Source organism: Strix uralensis, chromosome 5, assembly GCF_047716275.1.
Source record: "Strix uralensis isolate ZFMK-TIS-50842 chromosome 5, bStrUra1, whole genome shotgun sequence".
Taxonomy (NCBI): domain Eukaryota; kingdom Metazoa; phylum Chordata; class Aves; order Strigiformes; family Strigidae; genus Strix; species Strix uralensis.
In genome coordinates, this window is record NC_133976.1 from 45,707,361 (window position 1) to 45,731,037 (window position 23,677).

The following is a 23,677-nucleotide window of genomic DNA, read 5'->3' on the forward strand; positions in this document are numbered from 1 at the left end:
GGTAATATTTTTATTAGAACATAACTATTATGTAATTCCACATAGGAGTAATGGTTATACAGATCTTTTATTAGGACTATACAAACAAAGCAACTGTATAATTTAATTCAGCGTAAAAAGTATGAATCCTAGTTAAGTATACTCACTGTAATATATTTCAGTGAAGTATTTCCTACCACAATCATGTCAGAGGAGGAGTTTATTAATGTGTCTCCAAGCAGCATGGTGTGGTCCCCAGTCTTCAGTTTCCATTGTGTTGTCTTGGCAACATTGTGAAGAATCTTCTGTGAGTATCAGGAAAGATGGATTTTGCAACTGAATTGTGTTAGCTAATCTTTCCAGGTTTCCACCACAGAACTGTTATTTAGATGAGTTACCTTGTTAATCTAGATCTCCATCTCCCCACATTTGACAATTGGATTCCAGATTTTGTTCTTCAGTCATCTTCTGCTTTTCCCCATTCAAAACTGTGCAGATCAGTCCAGTGCATTCCTTAATATGATGCATTCCAGTCTGCATTCCTTTAATGTGGTGAAATTTTCAGACCAATAGGCAGAAGGAAGGGTAAACTAGACAAAGGGTGGCTGTTTCATTTGCAGCAAAAGAGTCAATTTTTGGAAAATTTTTTCTGAGTGCCAGAAATTCAGTTCTGGAGTTATAGAGCCCAAGAATCTGGAGCTGAGATGAAAGAGATGAAACAAATTTCTTCTGAAGTCCAGGGTGCTGGTTAAGTTAATCAGATGGTGCCTCAGTGTAGATGCAGTTCATGCTTCTTGAAGATGTGTCTCCTGTCAAGACTAGGATCATATTTTTTTAGTGGAAGTTGATATCCTGCAGAACAGTTGTACTGAGGTGAGAATTACTTTGCAGAAACTTCTGCAGCTCTGCAGCACTGAATTAGAGAGTCTTCTGAGCATAATTTTCTGGATGACTGAACTTATAGCAGGTACCACTTGGTGGATAAGGAATTGGCTGGGTGGTTGCACTCAAAGAGTTGTGGTCAATGGCTCGATGTCCAAGTGGAGAGCAGTGACGAGTGGTGTTCCTTAGGGGTCAGTATTAGGACCAGCGCTGTTTAATATCTTAAGTGCACCCTCAGCAAGTTTGCCGATGACACCAAGCTGTGTGTGCAGTCGACACGCTGGAGGGCAGGGATGCCATTCAGAGGGACCTGGACAGTCTTGAGAGGTGGGCCTGTGCAAATCTCAGGAAGTTCAAGGCCAAGTGCAAGGTCTTGCACATGGGTCGAGGCAATCCCAAGCACAAATACAAGCTGGGTGATGAGTGGATTGAGAGCAGCCCTGTGGAGAAGGACTTGGGGGTATTAGTGGATGGAAAACTGACTATGAGCACCGGCTCGCAGCCCAGAAAGCCAACTGTATCCTGGGCTGCATCAAGAGAAGCGTGGCCAGCAGGTCGAGGGAGGTGATTCTCCCCCTCTACTCTGCTCTTGTGAGACCCCATCTGGAGTACTGTGTCCAGCTCTGGGACTCCCAACAGAAGGAGGACATGGACCTGCTCAAGTGTGTCTTAAGGAGGTCCACAAAGATGATCAGGAGGCTGGAGCACCTCGCTTATGAGAACAGGCTGAGAGAGTTGGGGTTGTTCAGCCTGGAGAAGAGAAAGCTCCAGGGAGACCTTATAGTGGCCTTCCAGTACTTAAAGGGGGCTTACAGGAAAGATGGGGAGGGACTCTTTATCAGGGAGTGTAGTGATAGGACAAGGGGTTTTAAATGGAAGGAGGGTAGATTTAGATTAGATAGAAGATTAGAAGAAATTCTTTACTGTGAGGGTGTTGAGACACTGGAACAGGTTGGCCAGAGAAGCTGTGGCTGCCCCCTCCCTGGCAGTGTTCAAGGCCAGGCTGGACGGGGCTTTGAGCAACCTGGTCTAGTGGAAGGTGTCCCTGCCCATGGCAGGGGGGTTTGGAACTGGATGGTCTTTAAGGTCCATTCCAACCCAAACTATTCTATGATTCATGTAGAGGAAGAGGAGAAGAGTTGTCATTTATTGTGTCTCTACCTGGGTGCTTGCATTCTGTCCTTTAAGGGTATGAACATAAAGATTATTTCAGCCATTGTTTTTTGCTTAGTAAATCAGACGTGCAGATGTGAACTGCATGTTATTAGTTACAATAACTTGTCATTCCTTCAGTGTCATGTTAGGACACCCAGTTCAAATAGATTTTTGATTGTCCTTATTAGAAGAGAGAGAGGAGGAATTTTTTTCAGGGGCCACAGGCATTGCCAAGGCAGAGACTGACCTTTCAGTAGTTCATGGCTGTCTCATTCTGTACAGTGGCCTTTACCATTAGCTTCAGAGAAAGGAAAAGGAACAGAACTTGTATTTTTTCATTTGTCTGATCAACCTGTCAAAATCAAGGAGCTCTTTCCTAACTCATCCTTATGATTGGCTTCTGTCTTGAGGTTGGAGCATTGATAGTTCTTGAAATTTTTATTTTATGATAATTTAACAGAACTTAAAAGGAGTAACATGGGTTTACAGTAGGATTTGACACTCTTTATTTCTAATGAGCCAAGTGATTTGGGGTAAATTGCTTTGGAGGAGCGAACCAGTCTCTTAAACCTATGAAGAGCAGTTGTGCCTCTTTGTCCCAGTATTCCAGTTATGTTACCACTCAGATGTGGAGGAAGAAGGGGGGAAACCTGCCCCTCCTCAGCATGGGACATTAGAGCCCTCAGTCCATGTCTACATCCAAGGAGCGTGCTGTTATTGCAGAGACAAAATTTCCTCAGCCTCACTCTCTTTCCACCCCACCTTTTACTTTTTATTTTGGTGGTTGAATGTGTTTAAGATATAAATTACTTGTGCCTTTATATGGGCAGTCACATGGAACATTAGAATTACAGAATATTCTTAAATGAGCCTTGAGCACCCTGTTTCCAGGCAGCTAGAGAAGAGAATTAAGTGTTGAAGAGTGCTGGTGCTCAGAATCATGCATTTTATTGGTGTAATCCTTGTTAATCTAATGGTAAAATACTGAATCTCTGCTCATGCTGACACAGTTTAACATCTCCATCATACATGATTTGTGACATGCCTTAGTAAAATGGGTGATGTTACTCCCCTGATTGTATTGCCCTCTGTAGCATTTCAGTCCTAGAGTCATCTATATTCATCTTCCAGTCCTGAATTTTCATGAGTTTTCTCTGCGGAATCCACGTGAAGACCATGTGAAGAGGAGTCTCCTTCAGAAATTTAGGCTGAATCTGCTTAGCTGAGAAATATTTTTTACAGCAATATCTTGTTTATTACTATGTACTGCTTATGTGTGTGTTGGACATGAAAGAATGTTTGTCTGGATTATATACATATGCTCTAAGGTGTTTTTACTTTGAATGAATCATTACAGCTGCATACGTTTATTGTGGTCTTTGGTGCTGTTCACTTCTCCCCCATTTCATGAAGTGTGCTTTCTCCTCCAAAAATGTTTCTATTTTTAGGGTTATTTCAGATGTGCATTTCACATGGCTTTCAGTTCTCCCATGCATTTTGGGAAAAGTGCCACGTTCTAAAGATGATACTGGGTCAGAGATGGCAGGAGTGTTGTGGCTTGAAAAAAAGATTGATCTCTTTTGTTTTTATTTATGGGATTGATAACCAGTTTGGGCATGGTTAACTCAGTAAGCACACTAGGTCTTTCTGGTAAAAAAAAAGCACATATCTCTGTTCTTTAAATTGCTGGGAAGGTTCTCTTCCTCCCGGCTGTACTCTTTTCTTCCCACTGGTCAGCACCTCCTCTGTGTTGATACAAATTCAGTATCAGCTGTGCCACTGCCACTCTGTCTCATTTGTGCTGACATTTTCTAACTTAGAATTGATAGAAAGTATGTATTAAGCTTTTCTGTTGCCATTGGACTTCAGTTTCTCAGTGTTTATTAATCTTAATCTTTTCTGATTGTCTTTCCACAGGCAGCTGGGGACATGCATTAATATGAATGAAGTATTATAAATGTTTTCCTCCTTTTTAAAATTTCATTCATGTGGTTTAGAAGATTGAAAATAAAAGAACTGTAGAGCAGTCTTAAGTTACAGAACTCAGCCATGAACGGTGTTTAGTGTGCACTGAATAGGCAAATAAAGGAGAAAAGGGTACACCTTTAGGAATGAGTGTGCTAAATAAGAATAGTGCAGTCTCGTTTGCCAGAAGGAGACAAGCTGTGACAGCACCTTGAGTTTGTATGTGTGTGAAGATGTTACAGGTTGCTGATCTTATTCTTGTCACATGATAACTTCTTTTTGTTGCTCAGAGAATAAAGGCTGCATTAGTGTACAGTAGATGATTTAAGAACAGGAAAGATGGTAGTAAGATGCATGGATCTAGTGCATGGAAGGAATGATCCTTTACAGGATTTAAGGCTGCTCAGTGAAGGTGGAAAGAGAGACGAGTTTCTAAGATGTTAGACCCTGATACAGAAAAATATATTTGAATTGCACAGTAGTAATTTTATCTGTCTTTTCCATCTTGGCAGTATTACTATGCATACAATATATTAAGATTCCCCAAAATTATTAAACAGTAAATGGTTAGTACTGAGATGTGTAATTACTTCTTATAATCTCCATTTATCTCATAGTATTTTATCATGATGTTACAGTAGGAGAAAAGTAAAAATTAGAAATTAATTTTTATTCTGAAAATATATTATAAATATGTTATAATTCAATGCATTGCCCGACTTAATGCATCTTTAAACACGCCATCTGACATCTTCAAAATATGACCAAAAAACTTTCTATTCTCTGCTGATTATCTTGGCTGTCATTTTGTTATAGGCAACTTATGAGATGTACATTATAAATTACCATTTGGAGGCAAAATGAATGCATAAACCCCTGGTGCTTTTTGATGAGCTTGCCAGTTCATGGTAACTGAACTTGTTTCCTTCTTTGGTTTTAATATTTGTCATGGCTCACCAATCTTTAACTAAGCTAGTTAGAGCTTCTTTACAGTTACATTTTGTAGATTTATTCTGGAAATTTTATTTGGATGTGCTTAGAAATCTTCAGAGGCCTTGTGTGTATATATGATACCACAAACAGCACAGTTTGTAAATATTCCCTGTATTTGGATAGGATTGTGAAAGGGAGCCTTGGGGGAATTTTAATGGTTTTGGGGGTTGATTTTGTTTTCAAATGAGTGGATTGAATATAGCAATAGAACTGTTATGCAAGAAGTGCTTGGCCTTCACAAGTGTAATATGCATTCATGGTAATAGATGAATTATGACTACAAGTGCTTTGAAGCATTTAGAAAATACTAAAAGCATTGCTGGTTTCTCTTCTGGCATTAAATTCTAAGAATAAGCATGGAAACTAAGGTACTTTTAGAAAATATATTACTTTAAAAACAAAGTTGATTTTATTTTGAGAAACAGGCATCAGATTTTCAAATACCTTTAGCTTATTTTGTAATTTTTTTTCCTGGACTTCTGCACATTCACAAGAAATGAGGGAGACACTCTGCTTCTGGCTAGCTGTACACAGGTGTTGTACACATATTAATATGGCTCCATAGTCAGATTAATACTAACATTGTAATTTTTAGATTGTGCAAACACGCTTGAAGCTGTCAGTCTCAGTGCTGTATACGTGCATAATAATATGGGAATGCTTGCCCATTTAGGTAAGTATGAATATATTTTAATTAGCACAACACTGAATATAATGCAATATTTCCTTTTAAAGATTGGAAATAGTGTCCCAGCTGAGGTGGGAGGCAATCATTGATACCACCACAGGTTAGGATTTGATAGAAAGTTAAAGCAATAGAGTAACTACATAGGTGAGCTTTCAGAAAGCTGTTTGTTGCTAAAGCTCTGTTTCAGAAAAATGGCCTGGCTTATGAAAGCACTTAAATGTGTACCTGTGTTGCATTTGACATTTAAAATGTAAAGTGATATCCTAAACCATGAATTAGACTAAATGGAAAAATTGATTGTGGGAGAGAAAATTCTTGTTCCTGTATTAAATGAAACATACTGAGATAAATAGCTCAGCAGTGGCGGTATGTAACTGGGTGTGTGATTTGCGAATGGTCTAAGCTTACTGTTGTCGTTGAACTGCAGTTGGCAACTAAGCCCCACATAGACGGTCACTCCCTCTCCCCGTGGTGGGATGGGGGAGAGAATTAGAATCAGAAAAGTAAAAGTGAGAAAACTCATGGGTTGAGTAATAGGCAAAGCAACAGCCGCATGCACAAGCAGAGCAAACCAAGGAATTCATTCACCACTTCCCATCAGCAGACTGGTGTTCAGCCATCTCCAGGAAAGCAGGGCTCCATCACACATAACGGTAACTTGGGAAGACAAACACCATCACTCTGAACCTCCCCCGCTTCCTTCTTCTTCCCTCAGCTTTATATGCAGAGAATGATGTCATACGGTATGGAGTGTCCCTTTGGGCAGTTGGAGTCATCTGTCCTGGCTGTGTCCCCTCCCAGCTTCTTGTGCACCCCCAGCCTACTTGCTGGTGGGGTGGGGTGAGAGACAGAAAGACCTTGATTCTGTGTGAGCCCTGCTCAGCAATAACAAAAACCATCTCTGCATTATGAACGCTGTTTTCAGCACAAATCTAAAACATAGCTCCATACTAGCTACTATGAAGAAAATTAGCTCTACCCCAGCCCAAACCAGCACACTTACCTAAGTGCAAACCACCAGTGAAAGACAGAGCGGAGCATCCCTCCTTCATCTCTGGCGCCCTGCCTTTGTACCTCTGCTCTTAGGCCAGTCCTACCATGTGTGTGGCCACACAACGAGCAGAATCAGAGCATTGATTTAGGCAAAAACTAACCTGGCTGAAAGAAAGAATAATAATTTTTTTTCTTTTTTTTTTAATCTGAATCAGTTCAATCCGTTTCCATGTAAAAATGGGGTAAAAAGGAAGATGGAAATGTACAGCTGAGGTGTAGAAGGATAATGAGACCACACTTTTTTTTAGTTATCTTCACTGATGTGCATTTAAATTAGCTCAAGTCAACTGTGCAGTGTCCAGTTGTGCATCTTAATTACAAAATCATCCTTCATATAATGAATAATGAAAGCGAATATGGCTGTCACATCATTGTCCCTTTTAGCTATCATCTGTGCCATGTTTCAGACAATAACCACTTTCTGTGGTGTCTGTAGCGTATGGCCTTGTTGTTGATAGAGTAGCACTGGTGCTACCGTACCATAAATAATGTAGAGAACTTCAAGTGGAAGTGAGTACTGAACAGCAATTAGTCATAACCAGAAAAAAAGCAAATTTTTGTGCAATGGATTGGTCCTGTTCAAGTACTTCTGTACTTGAGAGTCTGTTTAATTAATGGATCTTTCTGGTTTCCTTAGTCACCCTTTAAAAAATGGATTGGTTCATTTCCCATTTATATCTCTTTTCCATGTTTTCCAAGTGAAGTTTCTACATTACAGTTTCTGAATAGAGAAAGTTAAACAGTTAAGTAGAGGTTTTTTAAGGCTCTGTATATAATTTAACAATGTGAGAAAGGTCAAATTTAATTTCACTTGGATGTGAAGAATAGGTGAAAACCACTGTTGTTTTTCCATGAGGCTTACAGATAACTTGTAGAGGTTTTACACTGTTTTGTAGAGTATTAGTGGGATGAACAAACATGTTTTGCAGCCATCCCACCTCAAGGTAGCAAATTGTTCCGATCTTCTGCCAAATGAATGTAATCTAAATTGTAAGCAGCCTGATGGATGCCATGCTTTAGATGTGGTAGTCTCTCTGAGTAGTATTCGAGCAAGAAAGTCTTAACTGAAGTTCTTTCCAGTTCGTTTACTACATATTCTTTACCCTAGCTGTAAGTTTGTAAGGAGTAAGAAAACACCTTGTAAAACAAGTATGAAAGTATTGATTACAAATCACTCAATTTGCATACCTCACCTAAAATTTGATACTTCATATGGGTTTTGGTAAGGTAGACTCCTGCTACTCACCATATTTTGACATTCTCTATGCACCTGATATTTATTTGTTAATGCTGCATGCATTTAAGTCACAAGATAAATGAGTTAAGAATGCAGTCAGATGGAGGAAAAATAAATGATAATTACCATCACTATTCAAGAATTTTTCTGCTGCATCTGTCATCCTCCTCAGAAATAAGGGGTGAAATGAAATACCAAATGATGCATGAAAGAGTTTTTGAAGTTTCACTACTAGCCAGGAAAGCCTTTCACAGTTTAGGATGATAGATTGTCTTTAATCAAACCTAATTGTGCATAATGTGTGATTGGATTTAATTTCACACTTGCTTTCTGACAGTTGGTAAAACTGAACCAGGGAATCCTTAAGAATTTACAGCTCTCCAGATTCTTCAGTCGTTGTCTCCTTGTGGCTCCTCTCACTTTTCTGTTATAGTTTGCTGCGGTACCCTGCTAAATATATTAGACGATGAGAATTTCACTAAATATAAACTCTTGTCATTAAATTTGATAGGCTTAAGCAAAATGAAGAGGAAATGAGTAAAATGGGTGGAAAAGTTCATGATATAATTTCACTAGCCTTTACCCTTAGTAGGTGGCAAAAATCACGGCATATGAACATGTACTAACAATGTGGGTGCAACTGTGCTGTGGACTTTTGTGACAGTCTGCCAGCTGACAGCCCAGCAACCTGTTCTCCTCTGTGCGCTTTAGTGCCCTGGGATAACAGTGGCCAGGTGTCATCTCCTTGTTTTAATGCTGATGGATGATTAGCATCAGACTGTTTGTAGTTAAATACCTAGCACTAGCCAGGTGTACTTGGTCTTTCCACACATTAATACTTCAGCATGCACCAACCTGGAGCTGATCAGAAAATGTAGATCCCTTCCAGGGAAGGGATAAAGAAAACTTTGTGGCAAAATTATATAGTAGATATTTTTGAGTCCATGCTAAAGGCATGATGAGCTGTACTACACAGAGGCTAAAATACTTATCTGAAATTATCTTCCAAGACCAGTAAGCATAAGACTAAAGTGATGCTTGGGCTACCAGCCTGTAGCATGGCTATCTAGACAGAATTTGTCAGAGTTAACAGTGCTAAATCACAAGTTGTGAGCGAGGCCACCTACTACTAGTGCAGTCAGAGACTTAGAAACTTGCTTGAGTTTTAGTGATGATGAACTGGCAGGGAAACTGACTGCTTTGCTCTGCACAGTCATATGCTGAAGAGTAAAGGAAATGAGGTCTGTATGAATACTTGATGATCTGGCCCCTGAATTTTCAGGACCCTGCCAATACCTATTATTCCTGTGGAGTGTTAGATTTAGTTTTGTTATAAGGAAGCAGTATGGTATGCTGTGATGCAGATTTTGAGTGCTATAATTCATCTGGTACTATGGTTTTCTGTTCCTGGATGTCCAGTAGTTGTTGCCATACCAGAAAGCATGTTGCTGTTACTTTATTGAATTCTTCATTCTGCCCTTTCTGGCATAATTAAAATTACCATTGTGTGAGGGAGCCTGTGCTTGTGGATGCATTTGTTATCAGTTGCTGCCTAAGCTTTCTCCCTTCCATAGACCCTCCTCTTCATTTTATCAGTGCTGTCTTCTGCTGTAGTAATTCCTTTAATTCCTCTCAACCAAAATGACAGCTTTGCCAGGAGAATTGCTTAAAACAGCACTGCCACAGTAAGAATTTAGTGTAATATATTTATTGCATTCATTAATGTGTTAATGTATGACAATTGCTCCTTTTTCTTCTCTTTTTTTTCTCCTGCTGCATGACAACTTCCCACCTCCTTTGCATGCTTCCAGTGTCTATGCATTGCATCCTAAGAAAGTCAAACCAGGCAGCCTTACATTACTCACTTAGTGCAGCCCAAACTCAAATATTAATGTCAGAATGCAGTGTATTTTCCCTAAGTATATCCTATCAGAAAATACAGTATTTCAGCAGTGTGACAGTCTATTATGTTGAGGAACATGAGACACAGTCTAGAAATTATAATATATCAGGAATGTAAGTGGTACAGAGCATTTTTCATCTTCAAAGTCCTGAGTTATTTCAAAACTGTTTATTTTGATTGAACTTGACTGTTGACTGTGAATGAGCAAGACAGTTTTGAGCACAGAACTTACTAGCTGTTTCTCTGCATCATTTGGCAGAGAACAGGTTCTGCAAGTGAGGCACATGGACAGGTGGAAACTTTCTGATGAATAAAGTCAGGCCTTTACACCCTCACAGACTCCCATTGCTACTTGTAAGAGAGTGCGCTTTTTGCTTCTACATTAGCAGCACTTTCTCTGGCATGAGAATTGCTTTCAGAGGTGCAAATGCAACAAAAATGCCTGTATCGGACTGTTCATTACTTGTCCGCTTAATAATACTGAAATATTTAAAAAATAATATCTTCCACTTACATGTAGAGCGGGACAAAACAACATAACATCTTTGAATTTCAAGGACTATTTCTTTACATCAGCCCTTATCCTGAAAGTAAAAGCATAAGGAGGGACTTGGGACACTTTAACAGCTATGATTTTAAGATGATCTCTCACTAACTCTCTCCCAAGTCTTAGTGAAGTGCTTTTCATTATTCTCAGAGGTATGTATATTCATTCCATTATAATTCAGAGCAGATGTTGAATGTAGTTACCAGACTAGTTGTGAAACATTGCTCTTCCAGTGTAAAACGTTTATCCTCTAAATAGCTGTTTCATTGTTACATCATAAGGTGTTATGCAAAAAGAAAATTGTTTTTATGATCCAGTTGTCCCTTCCACAGCCTGAGGGAAAGCTAATTTGCTAACTTAGTGAGTGGAAGGTTAGTGCCTAAATGTTTACAGAAGGGACTGACTGGAAGACAAATCCATTGTTCTCTTCCTTACATTAAAAATAGGCAAGTTCCTAAAGACTTCAGTGTTGGGAATCTGTCTAGATGCTGTACATTAATTTCAGAGAATCTGCAACTATAAACAAGTGAGTGTCAGGTAAGGGGTGTCTGTTTCTACATTCAGAAGCCTGATGTAAGGGATAGGTGGAATATAGTCTCCATTTGGCAAGCATTATCCTTCTTCAAACTGTTGCTGGTTTAACTTTCAGACCTGGGTCTCGTAACCTGCATATAGGTCCAGACTTGAATTGTAAAGAAACCAACCTTAATTCAAACTAAAGATTCTTAAGCAACATTACTTATTGGAAATATATAAAAGGGGCACACAATACTTGTATTACACATAATTGGTAAGGAAAATTTCGTATTAGTACTTATTTTTCTGTATTCTTCTGAACAGTGATGATTTTGTTTCAGCAGGGTTTTGAATTGAATTCCACTTCCAAGTCAGACTGTTTTTTCTGTGATAAAAAATGCTGTCCTAGAAAGGGTTTACTGTTTTCTGATCGTTTTGGGAAATTGATATTTCAATCCAGCATCCTGTTTGGAAGATATGGATTGATTTCCCAAAAAACAGCACAAAGGATTCATGCTATCTTTTGACAGTACTCCTTTGTGCTTCTACAGTGTAAGGGAATCTTTAGCATTCAGGAGCTGTTACCCTAACACAAAGAGCAGATGCTTTTGGGATTCCCTCTCTGAATTAGTATCTGGTCCAAGCACCAAAAAACCATTTTTTTTTTTTGTGTATATAAAAAGTCTTACTGATTCATGGGAACTGAACGTACGGCACTGGGTAAATATGAAAATGCTATATTCACTGGTAATTGAGAAGACAATAGAAGAAATAGCAGCAATTATAAAGACCTATTCACAAAGTTTTAGAACTCGTGATTCTTGATTAGAATAGTGGACTTTCATTCAGTCTTGTTCACTGTTGTCCAAAAAGCAGGGACAAATACAGATGACGTTTTCTTTCTAGTTTATATTGTTTTCATTAGCAGTGTATCAGAGAGTCATATCCAAACCAATTTTCAGAAACTTCAGATTCTCCCTCTCCCCTCAGGGTTTTTTGATTGAGAGCTCTTGCTTAGAAATGATTATTAATTCCCAGTTCATACAAATCTTACTGGTACATCAGGTTAACAGTGATGCTGTGTTCCCTACCTCTCAGTAGCAAACCTAATTACTGTGTTTTGGTGATAGGAAAATACCTTTCTCATGTGATCTGTTGCAGTATTGTTTTTGGCTCTTGCCATGCAGTATGTAAAGCAACATATATTCTATGCTATGCCTTCTTTTCCTCCTAACACAGTCAAAAAGTAAACTGTCCCTTCCACTGTCTTTTCCAATTCCCTGTTCTCTAAGAAAAAGACCGTTTTTTATTCTGTTCTGAGGAAAAGAGAAAAAAAGTCTTCAGTATAGATGCTGTACAGAAAATTAAGCTCACAAACTGTTGAATAAATTGCGAGTTTCTCTTCCTGCAACTTTCAGTGTGATCACGGATGGAGTATGTTAGATCATTTTGATACTGTGTCACCACTGTAGTTGTAGCTTGTGTGTTCTGTGTGTTGGAAGAAAAGATCAGGATATACGACTGTGTGGGTAATGTGCATTATGTAGAAGAAGGAACAGGGAACGATGGGGAGACAACTAAGCAGAGTTTTTAGCCTGTCTGCATTAGGATTGAGGGTTGATGGTTCTCATTCTGTGTCCCACAGCTGGAGTTGGGCTGTAGCTTAACTGTGCTAGGTTAATGCTAATTTTCACTACTTACTAACACCTGATGTAAAACCACCACAAGTTTCTGTAATTTTGTTGTTCTTCTTGCTTCTTTTAGCACTTGAATAGACATTTAACAACTTCTGAAGTGGCAAAGTAATTCTGTGGAAGCTGAAACACCAAAACAACTGTAATTTCGTAATGCAAGAGAACTGAAAATAGTTTTGACCGTACTGATCAGATATAAATACAGAGCTGAAGACAAACCTGCTTTGTTGTGCTGACACTTGAGGGTGGTGTGGACTATGAATTCCAGGCCAAGTGACCTGAGACTTGGGACTTCTCCAGAATAATGAAGCCATGTTTTTAAAGTAATAGTCTCATACTGTGTTTCTGGTAATATTTACAACCACCTACACTTTGTTTTCTGTGGCTCAGAGTTACAGCAGCATTTAAAAGTAATTTCTATAGATTTTTTTCTTAGAGGGAAAGAGAGAAGAGCAACTGGTCTTTTTTCAAACTTAGACTCTCTGTTATATATGACTTGATAGTTTTTATTCCTCTTATATAATAACAACTCTTGTAATATAAAAATGTTATGTGAAATTGAGCTTTCTTAAGAAAAAGAGGAAGGTGAGGAGGGAGGAATTTCTAGCTGCCTAACTGTGGGGATAATTAGGAAGGTGTAGGCATTACAGGTGTCTCATTTAGAAGCTCTGGAAAAGACATTTTATGTTGGTGCTTCAGAGGGGTTTCTAGACCTTACTTCTGTGGGCTCTGTTCAGGGAGCAAAGGCATGCAGTGCCAGTGTTCAATTTATTGGTGGGCAGTGAGATGAATGTATATCTTCCTAAGATTCAAAAACTGAGGGACATTTGTCTTCTCACATCTCCTCTGCACCCCTCAAAAAAACCCACTCCAGAATGTTGTCGTTAGTAAAACTTTAATGTTTGTAGGTGGAGGAGGAGAAAACATCTGTATTATGATCACAAAATCTTGCAGCAGTTTGATTTTCATTTCTTGGGTTGTTTCTCTTGAGTTTATTTTGTGAACACTGAAAATTTAGGTCTGACTTTTCTATCCTGTTTGTTTTTGAACCTTTTCATTATCTGGAATAGTTCTCACCAAGAAATACTAGTGAGATCTCCAGGATTATAAAAGAGATATTCCTGATTTCATTATTTACAGTAAATTTTGTTAGGCACTACCTCTTCTCCAGTCTTCCTCACCAATATTGTCTTGGAAAAGATTTGGCATTTATTCACCTTCCAGACCTCTGAATGTGTAGCTCCAAATAGAACAACAGACACTTTGATATTGCTTTACAGGGATAAGATAATCAACCAAGAATGGATTGATGTAAAAGCTCCTGAATTCTGAATCTTCCATTGCTTGTCTGGAATTTTTATTGTATTATTTTGATGTGCTGGACTAGAAGCAAAACTTAAAACCAATAAATACTTAATGACACTAAGAACAATCTTAACTGACAATATTTGTGTTCGCTTAACAGAATCTGGTTCTGCAATTACTGCTTCCTGTATTGGTTTGGGGAACTCTACAACACCTCCACCTGGACAGGCAGGAAAACCAGTGCCGGGATACAATGGTAAGACTGTACTAAACATTCTACTAGAAAAGAATATTGCTTATATTCCTGAGTAAGTGCTCTTTAATTTCCATACCTTGTAGAGAAAGCAAATTACAGTCTTTTTAACACATTTTTCTCCTTCCTGTAACAGAAAGCTCTGCTTTTGTGTGTGTTATGGAATATGAAATTCAGTTATGCTCAAGAAAATTGATCAACTACTTCTACCTTTATTATACGAAAGGACTAACACGTACTTCTACACTGGATATAAAAAAGATATGAAAAAAGTACTGTGCTTTAAGGCTTGTGTACAGTTGCACTGTTTTAAATGAGAGCAGCAATGAAATTTGTATTGGCAAATCAGAAAGAAAAATGTTAGTAATAACCATAAGCAAAAGAGGAAATGATAACTAGAGAAGTAATTGCTGTAACTTGCACTTTAAGTGTTCTGTTATACCTGTGTTTATCAATTTTCAGAGGCTAAATTGTTTTGGTTTGGGAGATGTATTGAATAATTATGTCTCAGAGACACATTGATTAGCTTGATTAGATATTTTTTTTTTTTTTGGCCCTACAATTTGATATGAGGAGTATTCTGAAGTGCATAAAGAAAATTCTTACTGAGGTCTGTCTTCCACAAATATGTCATAGTGAACTAACAAATAGCTTGGGAAGGATATAAATCTTCTATTTAAACTCATCTCATACTTTTGTAAAGAAAATCAAAGTCATTTTTCTGCCTTTTTGTACAGGTATATGGGCTCATATTTGAGAGAGTTGTTAAGCACATTATCTTTCAATACTTCTGGAGAATTTTCATTTCCAGCTGGGAGAAATGGTAGGCTATGGACCAACATTAAAAGGAAGAGCACTCATTGTATGGCAGGTATTTTCATGCAGAGGGTGAAGCTACAGGATTAAGAATGCAAAAATATTTTCATATTCAGGAACCCTGATTTTAACACAGTTTTCAAGAATTGCTTGGAAGTCCAAAAAATAATTACATTAAAGATCAAATGATCTTCAGGAAAAGTTTTCACAACACTGGGCAGAAAGAGCTAAGCTGTTTTTTTCTTCTAATACGTACAAGTGGAAGTGAACATTAAAGAAAATAAGCATTTTCTGCAGCTCTGGATTTTGGCATTTACAGTTACAGCATGAAGACAAGCAATAGCTTAAAAACAACATTAAAACAAAGCTGTGAAGTTTGTCCAGAGTTGTAATAAATAGGGAAGAGTAGAAGAATGTAATTGCATCACATGCGCTATTAAATGATAGTCAGGCCTAGAAAAAAGCGTGAGTAGCAAGAATACAAAAATTTCCTATCGATTTTTTGGAACATTGGGCCTAGTGTAAGTAAAGAATTTCTTTAGATAGAATGAAGGAAATGTCTTTAGCATGCCTTAAAAGGGAAACATAAAATGAGCACTAAAGTTCACTAAAGATTTATGAAGGAACTTTACCTCTTTCAGTCTTTGGTTTGAGGCCAGTTGTGTCTTGTAATGCAGCCATAAAATAGTGGATCTTGAAATTACTCTGTACTGGCAGCTGTCTTGCTGTCACCCACTTCTGTTTTGATGTTGTTTTGCTGCTGTTACTATATTAATTAGAAGAGATCCTTATGCCATTTAGAAGATAGATGGTTTTGGACATTGCTAAAGTTGTATTGTATTTATGCTGCAATATAAATGGAAAGTTAAAAAATATACTTTTTTTAAGCACAACTTTCCTGTTACGGTATTGCTAAAATAAACTGATTTATTTGGATTTTTTTAGTATATAAAGAATAAAAGCAGTATTTAGCTATGATTACAAAGTGCAGTGGCACAAATTGCATTTAAAAGTGAATCAAGATACTATATTAATTTCTAGTTCTACTTCCTCAAATCAGACATTATTTTGTGCATTCCCTTTGATCTACTTGAACCCTTTCCAGATAATTTCATTGCATTGTTTTCAAACTGAAGCAAGTCTGACATTTTGAAGAATTAATTCTGTTCAACAGTAGTTCAGGAGTGAGCAGTATATTATCCCCCTTCCCTGAATTTTTGTACATTGAAATACAGTGCTTGTAGGGAGGAGAATAAGTGGTGGAATCGCTACTATAAGATAGTTACAATAAACTGATTAGATTTTACTTTAGTATACTAAAGATAGGAAAAAAACAGTAGAGAGCATTGAAAGCTGCATGTAAGTGTGTCTTTTTCATTGTGTGTTCTGAGCCTAAATTCTCCAAGTCTAATGATACTATGTTTTTACACATGTTCTTACAACATCTAAAAATATATAAGAAAAAAAAAAAGTGTTTACAGATTATAAATGGGTTTTATTTATGCCATTCTTGCTGTTTTACTTAAGTGTCTTCTATGTGTCCATTCATCTTTTCGATTATCCTATCCCAGTTGCTCCAAGTCACTGATTTGTAAAACTGACCTTGTGTACTTGCTTGTGTCTTATGTGCTGAGCCATTGCTTTCAGCAGGCTCTTCAGTTACTTAAAAATTACCATCCTCTATGAAGGAGCATCTTCAGCCAGAAATAGTAAATTACAGTTGTTGGCATTCTTTGGACAGATAGGATATGATATTACTTACAAGAGTCTTAGCAGGGGTTTTAGTCAGAAGTCTGTCATCCTCTTTTCCCCATTTCCTCTGGAGATTTTTAATACAGAATGTAAGATTACTTGTAGTAATATAGATCCAGCTGCACATTGCTTTCTTTGCTTGGTCAGGCTTCAAAAGGCATGTTTTTAAATCCATGTCAGCCCAATCTGTCAAAATGTTCCCTCCCTGTTTTCCCATGCTTTAGTCATTTCACTTTGTTTAATTCCATTTATCAGAGGCCAAGTTTATTGATATCTGTCATTCCTTTCTATGCCCACACCTTCAGATGGAATGGGTGGTTGTAGACTTCCGAGATGACTGCACAGAAGAGGCTAGTTCAGGTGTTTTTCCTCAGAAACCTCAGTACCAGGATATGATGCTTTGTGATGGGCCAGTGTCATCCAAGGAAAAGGCTTCTGTTGGGAGTTCTGGATCCTTCACTGTACTCTAGCATTACCCTGCTGTGCGGCTGTGGGTAGTTTGTGAGTTACTTTACCTCTTTGTGCTAGACTAGAATAAGCCTTGTCAGCTGGAGAGCATCTTTGGAAAACAGACACACTTACTTACTGCTAATAGTATTTCTCACATTAACTGGGTTAGCCTCCAGTAATCTTAGCTGTTATTTCTTACTCATGTTACCTGCACACTTTTTCTTGTATGTTACATATCTGAAAGGTCCTTTGGTATTTGGAAATTTAGATTTTCCAGTATGAATTTGACCTTTAATTTTCAGTTCTTTAGTTTTCTGTTTGTGCTATTTCTGCTTCCAAAGCACAAGTATTATTTAAGACTTTTTGTCCTTATGGTTGGATGTTAATAAGGTCATAGAATCATAGAATGGTTTGGGTTGGAAGGGACCTTAAAGATCATCTAGTTCCAACCCCCCTGCCATGGGCAGGGACACCTTCCACTAGACCAGGTTGCTCAAAGCCCCGTCCAACCTGGCCTTGAACACTGCCAGGGAGGGGGCATCCACAACTTCTCTGGGCAACCTGTGCCAGTGTCTCACCACCCTCACAGTGAAGAACTTCTTCCTTACATGAGATTGCCCACTCACAAATTACTTAATTCCTTTAGTTGCTTGGTGTATTGCCATTCTGAGGTGTGATGTAAGTTGATAGCCATGAAGAAAGACACTGTCCTCCATCTAAAGATACACTACCTAATGGGAGTTCTCTTCCTATATTACTTTTTTACAGTGATGATACTGGATGAAAATAAGGAACCAGTGAAGGCAAAGACTTTGGGAAATATTGTGGTAAAGTAAGCAAACTAAGTCTCTTACAGTTAAGAGAAGCTTCTTACATGGGTTGATTGTCTTTTGCAAAACTGCCAGAACTTTTTATGTCTGTTAATGTTGAAAAATTGCAGATGAAACTGTGTGAGTGACTGAGTGTGGACTGCTGGTTTTTTAGTTAGACTACAGCCAAGTTTACCATTTTCTTAACTACCAGCCTATTGGCCCAGGATGAAGTCTTCCTGTTGTGATGTATGAGCAAGATACTGAATCATTCTCTTCACTATTTTATCTTTAAGTTTAGTGAAATAATACAGCAGTGCAGATTGACATGCTTTGGTTTACAGGTGTGATGCTGCCTCCTCTTTCACTATCTCCTAATCCCAACCCATGAACATTTTTAGAGGGAAAATGTATATATTCTGTTCTCTGTAAAAATGTCAAGATGTCTCTGCACATGTTTTGCATGAAACAAACAGTGTTCAGTTGTGGTAGTACTTGGACAAAATGCATACAGGAAAAGACTAGAAAGAAAGAGAAGGAAAGAAGGAAAGAAAGAGAGAGAAAGAGAGAGAGGAAGAGAGAGAAAGAAAGAAAGACCTGCTGTGCATCATGTAGGTGATTTTTAGTACCATTTAGCAGACTCCTGTCAGATGAGTTCCATAAGCTTTAACATTCTTTTTAAAAGTACAACTTTCTTTGCACCTTTTTTTAGATAAAGGGGCCTCTGTTTAGATAAGACTGTGAATATCAGTTACATTTCTCTTATCTAGCCTTCTGCCGTCTCACTGTTGCCAGAACCTTTCCTTGCTTCTGTAAAGCTCGATAGGCTACTGCTCCCCACAGCCCATGCCAGCTCTGGATTCTGGATGTTTCACAGGCTTTTAGGCTAATGGCATTTTTCTCAGACAGATACCTACTTTGTGATTAACATGCTAGCTGTAGTCTTCTCTGTTTTCAGTCACAGAAAATACTTCAGTTCTGAACACTTCCTAACTGCCAGCAAATACAAGTCCCAAAAGAAATGCATTCATTTACTTCTTTTGTGGTAAAATTTAGGAGAGTTGTGGTAATCCAGTCTTCACTGCTTGCTTAGGTGAATGGAAGGAAATATAAAGATAAGCATTAACCTTCAGTGAACTGAAATTCTGTCAAAAGCCAAAGCGTTGGGACAGATGTACTGATTCTGATGAGTTGTTAAAGAGAGAAGTTAACTGAGGACTGAGGCACTGTTCATGTGAACTGGAGATGAGACAGGCAAGAGCTACAGGCCCTGGAGCATGCTGCAGACGTGCAGTGCTAAAAACATGGGCTGGCTGGCTGCATAGTGCTTGCTTGGGAGTCGGAGTTGCCAAGGTGTGGAGGTGTTTTGCTCAGCTGTCCTACTGATCTAATGTAACAAGACCACTGTGGAGACTAAGATAGTACTACGTTAAGTTACTGTACTGTGTGACACAGATGTTTGTTTCCAGGATAAAGTCTATAGCCTGCCTAATTTTCAGCATTTTAGGCTAAGTCACCAGAATACACAGGCATGTGTTTAAGTTCACACATAATCTCCCTTGAAGCAGCAGACTCATATTTAGACGTAGTTTTTCTGTGACAGATGTAAGATTGTGCCTTTATTCCATTGCTGAGTACAAATAATTAATATCACTCCAGCCTTTAATAGATTGTGGGTTGCAGTATCAGTAATCCAGGTCAGAGTGGAGGGCTGTCTTTTGAAACTCTCACCTCTGTAGTGCCTGATGCCATAATAAAATGTAAGCTTGTAATCAATATTTTGTAAGAAATTGATCCTAGCTGTCTTAGGCATTCAGCTTGGATGGAATAAATTGCCTACCAGATGTGCTCATGTCTCTCTGCTGACTGCAGGGGTGACACAGGTAGCTTAGGGTAGGCTATTTACCAAAAATGAAATGAACTCCATCCTTAGCAACTCTGCCGAACAAGCTCAGTTGTTATCTACTAACAGGTTATGTTGGTAGATGTGTGCATACATTTCTGAGTCATTACTATCTTTAAGTGCCTGTCAGGAGTGGATATTACCATAGTAGAAGATCCTGTTTGGAGTTATTGTCAAAATCTTAAAGCCAGAATTTATATTCCCTAATGTGGCCCCATGTTTAGGCATTTATCTTAAGAAATTACAAATGTGTTTATACATTGATTTGTTGTTGTTATTGTTTATTTTGTTTTCTTTTCTGCTGCAGTCACATAAATTGATAGGGGAGAAAGGGGGGATTTTTGTTTTTGTCTTTTTTTGCATTGGGTCACTCAAGAAAGAGTAATGGCACAGGGACGCTGTTATTTTATCATGTCCATATGTATCGTAATGTCCACTGTGAAATACAGGGGAGAGTAGGGGGCAAAGAGATTGCACGGTATCATTAACATAGTCAGTATGAAACAATTCTGAGGTTTGTTAACTATCACCCCTTTTCCAGCCCTTTTCTGACTTAATCTTTTGGGACAATAGGATCACTTAAAATCCATTCTGCAGCTTAACAAAAAAACCCCCCAGCAAAACAAAGCAAATGGATTGATGAGCTTTAGGAGGCCAATTGTGGGATTTTTTAACACTTCCAACATTTCAGTCTGTGAACTGTTCAGAGAAGTTAGTTTTAGGATATTAGGGTTAGCAATGTCTTAACATTTTGTTCCAGGTTTTATTCTGGTGAGTGACAATTTGCTGCAGTGTTTAGTTGGATTTTTGGTCATAAAAATCTGTGGCTGTTAGGTTAAGGCATCACATTTTCTATCTTCTCCATTCAGCTAAGCAGTTATTTAGCTGTAAAGTGTTTTCATTTTCTGATTAGGGCTAGTTTTTATAAAGTCCTCCTGCAAGAAGCCTTTCCTTTCTTCATCTCTTCATCAGGCTTCAACATGTACAGATGCCTTAAAAACAGTGGGGATGATCCTTACTAGCAGGGACATGTCCCCATGCAGCTAGAAGAAAATGGGGTAGGCAGGATAGTTTTCACTATTACTTTGTCATACACTCAGCAGAAAAATACGGTGTACCATTTTAGAAAAAAACACAGGTATTTGCTTTATCTGCAGCATATGTGAGTTGAGAAATATTCTTCAGTATTTCTTGGAGAGGAGAGTGGCCACACACTGCTGTGAAAAAGTGGTATGCTGCTGCTCTTGGTTATTTTTATCCCAGTCTAACTCCCGGTAAAGACTGCTGGGGGCTGCTTGAGGCCTGCAGTGCTCCTAAGTATAGTATTTAAAATATCCTTGCAACAGAGTTTTAAACTTTTTAATTTTACCCTGCAGCAGTCAAATGCTTTAGAAAGGTGGTTCTTACACCTCATTACTCTACCTTTCTGCCCCAAGTATGTTCTTTTCTTTACTCATCTGCCAACTGATACCTGGGTTTTTTTCATATAACCATCTTTTCCCTTTGGAAAGATTTTTGCTGACAAGAGCTCTCATAGAGGCTAATTTACATGAACAATGCAATAATCTTTTTGACTTCTCAAGTCTTTCAGGATAAAGTAATCAAATACAGTGTCACAACATTTATGATAAAAGGGCAAGGGAAAATGAAGATGACTGCAGCTCATGAGGGTGCGCTTGTACATTTTTTTGAGCTAGAACCTTTGGACATGAAAGATAATTAACTGAGGATTTATTTTGAAGTGAAAATGATAGCAGCAATGACCTCAATTTCTGTTAGCAAGAGCAGTCTGATTTAGTGACACACTTCTTGCATTGATCTGACCTGCCTGTAATTAATACGCACGTGAAAATGTGTATATTTAATCATGATTAGCTGTGAGAATATTCAAAGTTCTGATAAGGAACGTTAGCAAAGAGAAATACCATTTAAATTCCAGTGCAGTGGGAAACTCAGTTTTGGTCTTGTACATGATAAAGATCGCAAACCTATTATGTTTATTTTATGAAGCAGTTGTCAGAACTGTCTCATTAGCTAGCATTTTTATTTATGTTCACTCACAACAGCAAGAGGACTGCATTTGCCATATACTCATTCTATCCAGAGAGTAATGCCTGCCAGTAAATTTCCTGGTAGATCCTAGTTACATTTCCTATAGTGTCTGTATCGTTAATTTTGTGCCATAGTAATGGAGGTTTACAGGATAAATATTTACAAATTTGTTTTACCAATCTCCACTGCACAGAATCACATAAATATTTCTGTTCCATATTCAGAAAGAGGTGAGACAATGTAGTTACATCATAAGTGATTCTGAAATGCTTTGGTTGCATTGGTTAAATTGTGTTTAAGGATAGCGACTGTGTGAGAGGCTCTGCAGACGATTAATTTGTGGGGTTTTTCTCATGAATTTTGGATTAGTGGAGGAAGAGAAAGGAAAATTATAATGTTCTGTCAATAGTTAAAATTATTCAAATGATGACCCAACCCATTATATAAAGTAGAATCCTGAAAAGCTTTATGTACAGTGCTGTAAGAGTGTAAAGTATTGAAAAATAATTAAGGAGGTTTTATAAAGAAAGAGCCATGATGAATTTACAGCTTTTTATAATTTTATACTTTAAGTTAGCTGACTAGAAATGTGACAAAGCTTTTGAAGCAAATACCGTGAAGTTAATATCCTTTAATAGAAGAGATGTTTAGAAGTAAGCAACCCATTCGCAGTTTCACTATTTGTGGTACTGTGTTCGATCTTTATGCAGTATTTAGAGAGCAAATAGATGTTCAGTAAAAAGCTTACTTATTTAATATTTCTTATAATGCATTAAAAAAAAATCAGTATCTGTGTGGAAGTCTGAAGCAACCTGAAGCTAGGAATGTAATCATTAAGATGCACAATAGAAAGTTAAGAGCTTAAAAGGTAGAAAAGGTAAAGAAAAAGTTGTAATATTTCACAGCACACTATAGTACCTTGGTATCTCATTAAAGAAAATAAAGAAAAATCTTGTAGGATTTGATGGGTCAACATTTGGGCATTCTGACTTGGGATATGTGCATGAGAAAGGTCACAGCTCTTGTTTGTGCTCTTCCCCTTCCCTGGAAGAAAAGGAGGCCGGGAGGCGGTGGCAGTGTGTTAGATAGTGAAAGCAAGGGGAGACTCCATCTGAAGCCGAGTGGGGTATATGGCCTTAGCTCAGAAGAAAGACAGTTAGAAGCTACCTGAGATGCCAAAATAGCCACTGAAGATCTTATTATGTAGTATCATAGTAATGAATGTTGTCAGTTTTTCTTTTTTTAAGTGTGTGACACTATTGCTGTTTCATGCTTTTATCATTAAATTTGATTCAATGATAAAAAACAATACTCAGTATTCTGAAATTTCCTTCTATGAATGTAATAATCCCCAAAATACAAGTACTTTGACATGCTAAGAAACATCTCTCTCTCTCTCTCATATGTGATTGTTCTAGAGTGTCTGAAGGGGTTTAAGCTGTATCTCCATTGCTTGAGTTGTTTTTATTTTTGTCATTATAATGATGGCTTGTCTGTTTTGGAAGTGGTGTTTAATGTTTTCCTATTATTTTTTTTAATATAAAATAAACAAAAAATTACATAAGGTAGCAGAAAATTAAAGGCAACCCAGCAGAGGCCATGTTGCAGACTGGTCTGAGTGGCTTGGCCTCAAGGAAGATTGCTTGGAGGGAGAAAAACATTGCTTGTAAAATCATGTAAAGCAAACGTGTCATCCTGCATAGACCACTTGCAATATGTTCTTGT

At 37.9% G+C, this 23,677-nt stretch overlaps 1 protein-coding gene across 3 annotated transcripts in view; it reads left to right on the plus strand.

Annotated features, from left to right (window-relative positions):
- ACSS3 (acyl-CoA synthetase short chain family member 3) overlaps positions 1-23,677 on the plus strand; it is a 93,756-nt gene that overhangs the window by 57,625 nt on the left and 12,454 nt on the right. For all 3 annotated transcript variants that reach the window (XM_074869391.1, XM_074869390.1, XM_074869392.1), the window contains exons 10-11: positions 14,078-14,173; positions 17,957-18,020. In XM_074869391.1, coding sequence (XP_074725492.1) covers positions 14,078-14,173; positions 17,957-18,020 — 160 coding nt within the window. The remainder of the gene's footprint in view (positions 1-14,077; positions 14,174-17,956; positions 18,021-23,677) is intronic.